We start from the raw sequence: 3,476 nt of genomic DNA on the forward strand, positions 1-3,476 counted from the left end.
CAAACAGAACACTTGACCCCCGAGTGCAGACAGCATCCAGCTCTGTCAGGGGACGTCCCACAGACCACCCACACAGAGCAACGCTCCTCATACATAAATATGACTGAATATGAATCAGATGGTTTGTGTGTGTGTGTGTGTGTGTGTGTGCTGAGCTGGCGATCAGGGAGGAGTGTAATGCTCCTGGCTGTATGCATAAAGTCTCAGAACAGTCTCATTGGTGAACAATAACTATTCTCTCTACACTTTAATACTACACTAAATCTCTGATTTCAAAATTTTGATTTTTATCAATTACGCCAATTAAGGAAAAAGGAGCAACAGATCAGAACACTGAAGCACAGCATGAAGAGACATCCAGAAATGATGACAAATGATGAGAATCATTAGGAATGGCCTTCAGTCAGCTGATCAGCTGTGGGACATTTTAAAGCAACGTCTTTGTTAAGCTCCGTCTCACGCACCCACCAATTCAGTTTCTTTTAAAATCTCTTCTTAAAAGCCCAGTGAGTAGGATCCTAAACTCAATGTTGTCCTATGGCTTCTTCCTACCAGTTTTTTTTTTTTTTTTAATCTGTTGATGACATTTTTGCCTTTTCTTTGACTTTGTTACTATTTGAAAGGCCAAACAGAGAGACCCTACTGGCCCACGATTTCTTTGTTATGGAGTCGGAGACAGAAAGTACATCAGTTAAGACCGCCAGTATTCTTCTTAAAAATGTCAAGATAAATTAAACATGCATCTAAGCAGCTCACACACTGATGGGAGGAGTTACACATCGTACTGATTTCAAACAGCTGGTCTTTAAAGCCCGGGCAGGAAGTCAATCACTGCTGCTTTATGTCAGGTTTAGCTGATAGAGGGCCAGCAGCCAGGATGTACCACAGCTCAGAATATCAGAATACACACTCAGTAGCCCCCTCATCAGGTACATCTTCGTGTGTATGTCATCATCAGTCCGTCACCAATCATGTGAAAGCAACTCAATGCACACAACAGGCCTAGTTGTTGTTCACCCCATGAGTCTGGATTTTGCTCCATCACAATACAGTCTCTAGTTGTAGGAGATTTTGTTACTAAGTGTTTATTTAAAATATTAACTTTTGCATTTTATTAAATCAGGTCTGACATCTCAAATCAAAGCTCAGTAAACCAGTGAGAGAAAAACTTCTCTGAGCTGTTCTGAAAGACTGTATGGATACAGTACAGGAGCAGGATGTAGGGGGGGGGGGGGNGGGGGTTGCAGCAGAGCCTGGAGTTTGGATTTTGGCCCCCTGCTGGGCTCTTCAGTCGTTGATCAGAGCCAGGATCATGCTGCAATAAAAGCGGGGAGATGTGTTAATACAGAAGTGACGGCTGTAGGTGTTGAACATGTCATTACATGTTGTGTGCTTGCATGTGTGTGCATGTGTGTGATTGCGTGTGTGTGTGTGTGTGTGTGTGTGTGTGCGCGCGCGCACGTGCGTGTGTGATCTCACCTATACAAGTAGATGAAGAAGCAGAGCAGGTGGTACCCCAGTTTGATCATGGCCTCCTTCATGTGGGACTTGAGCTGCCCTCGGTTGTGGATCTCAGTGGGGTCAAACACGCCCATGTTTCCCATGGGAACCTTCACGTACCTGCAGGGAACAGAGGAGAGCGTGTCATATACATTTATTCAAATATATGCAAAGCTCAGACTTCATGTATATAATATAAATATCTCTACAAGAACTATGTCTGCTGGAAAAAGACGTCCTCAAACTGAACTGTGACAAAACTGAAATGGTCATCCTCGGCCCAAACTCACTTACCACTCAGGATTAACTGAACATTGACCATTCACTCACATATTTAACCTTGGCATCGTCCTTGACCCCACCCTCCCCTTCCTCACAAAAACGGACTTCTTCCACCTAAAGTACATTGCCTATATCGATCCTCCCCCTTCTTCACTACCGATAAAACTGATTCATGCATTCTTTACATCTAGACTTGATTACTGCAACAGCATTCTCTATGATTCACCTGCTAAAAAAACTTCTAAAAATGTCAATATGTCCAAAGCTCGACCTCTGACAACATCATCTCTATTCTCCATTGTCTCACTATATATTGTCATTTTAGCAAACCGTACAGACAGATGACAATGCAGATAATAATTGTAAGCGTCTTTGAGCATTAGGCAAAGCGCTATACAAATCCCATGTATTATTATTATTATAATAGTATGAGCGTACCTATAAATGTTCCAGACTGCTACAGGCAGGTTGAGCAGGAAGACGAACCAGTGCATGGAGACCAGCATCAGCATGGTGGAGAGACACTGGCCCACCATCTCTGGAATTACCCACTGGAGACACAAAATGTCAAACATACAAACATCAAAATCATACATCAGCATTTCATCAAAATAAATAAAATGGCACTACAAACAAAATACATCATAAAATAAAAAATAACCATCTAACGTGACTCACTTTGTTCAGCTTGGAGCAGCAGGCTCTGGCGTTGATGTAGTCACATTCTAGATCAGACAGGGTGATGATCTGAGCTGTCAGTCAAGGGGCCTCCAGCTGTCAATCACAACCTTATAGTGCTGAATGTTTTCTGTTAACGCTCTCTTTCCCTGCTTCTATCGGCTCCATTTAACTGGACAATAAAGACACACAGTGCAGCTCCTTCAGTTACAGGCTGCTTCACCTGAGGCCTGTACGACGAAGCAGGTTCAACATAACCTGGATATGTTTGAGTTAGCCGGTTGGCCTAATCCAAAATATATGCGCTCTCGCTAAGCGGTCCTACGACGCGGGTTATCAAGTGGATCGCTCAAGCCAGCCGTGTCCTATCTAGTTAGGTGCACACATAGTTCTGATTGGTCAGCAGGCGGTGCTTTCACTGACTTGATCTCTTAGGCCCGGACACACCAATCTGACAACAAAGAACTGACACAGACGGACCCCGACTGTTGCGTCGCCTCGCGTCTCGGCCATGTGTCGCACTGGAACACACCGCAAAGACTTCAGCTGACGGCCAAGAAGTACGTAGGAACTATGCATGCGTGAGTGGCAATAACTCTCCTTACCAGCAGGCGGCGGTAGTGTGTATTCGTCTTTCAAAAGAGGCAACAACCGGAAGACAAACTGCGTGATAACCGAGAGAAGAAGAATAGACTGCGTGATATAAACAAACAACAAATAGCGTGTGCGTTCCATTTTCACTCTACAGCGAGAAGCTCATGGGGCTTTCCCGAACCTGTGTCGAGAGCTAAAATTAAATCTCAGATTTGCTTTCTTAATAGTTTGTTTGGGTCCCTCACTTCCGTTTTACTTCTCATGCACTGATTCGCTAGCTGAACACCCAATCACAGTGATTTATTTTGCCGACCGCCCGCCGATTCAACATGTTTCGGCCGAAAAGGCGTCGGCCCGGCTGAAAAGACCCGACGGTGCGGGACACACCAATCTGAGTAGGGCGTGTCGACGCTCATCGTCGG

General features: G+C 44.6%; 1 protein-coding gene across 1 annotated transcript; it reads right to left on the bottom strand.

The window, feature by feature from the left end:
- Positions 1-480: 480 nt before the first annotated feature.
- On the bottom strand, positions 481-2,644 carry cnih4 (cornichon family member 4). Its single transcript, XM_010768390.1, has 4 exons — positions 2,461-2,644; positions 2,221-2,333; positions 1,480-1,620; positions 481-1,315 (listed from the first exon to the last, which is right to left on the bottom strand). Exons 2-4 carry the CDS (start codon positions 2,316-2,318, stop codon positions 1,288-1,290), a joined length of 267 nt encoding a protein of 88 aa, XP_010766692.1. The 5' UTR covers positions 2,319-2,333; positions 2,461-2,644; the 3' UTR covers positions 481-1,287.
- Between the last annotated feature and the right edge of the window lie 832 nt (positions 2,645-3,476).

The sequence above is a fragment of the Notothenia coriiceps genome, unplaced genomic scaffold (assembly GCF_000735185.1).
Source record: "Notothenia coriiceps isolate Sejong01 unplaced genomic scaffold, NC01 NC01_scaffold00005621, whole genome shotgun sequence".
NCBI lineage: Eukaryota > Metazoa > Chordata > Actinopteri > Perciformes > Nototheniidae > Notothenia > Notothenia coriiceps.

Bases quoted from the DNA above. Each gene is read 5' to 3' on its own strand.
- cnih4 (XM_010768390.1), bottom strand. From the start codon at position 2,318: ATGGTGGGCCAGTGTCTCTCCACCATGCTGATGCTGGTCTCCATGCAC. The intron at 1,621-2,220 runs GTACGCTCATAC...TGTTCCCTGCAG, and splicing joins GCAGTCTGGAACATTTATAG to GTACGTGAAGGTTCCCATGG. The intron at 1,316-1,479 runs GTGAGATCACAC...CTTTTATTGCAG, and splicing joins TTCTTCATCTACTTGTATAG to CATGATCCTGGCTCTGATCA.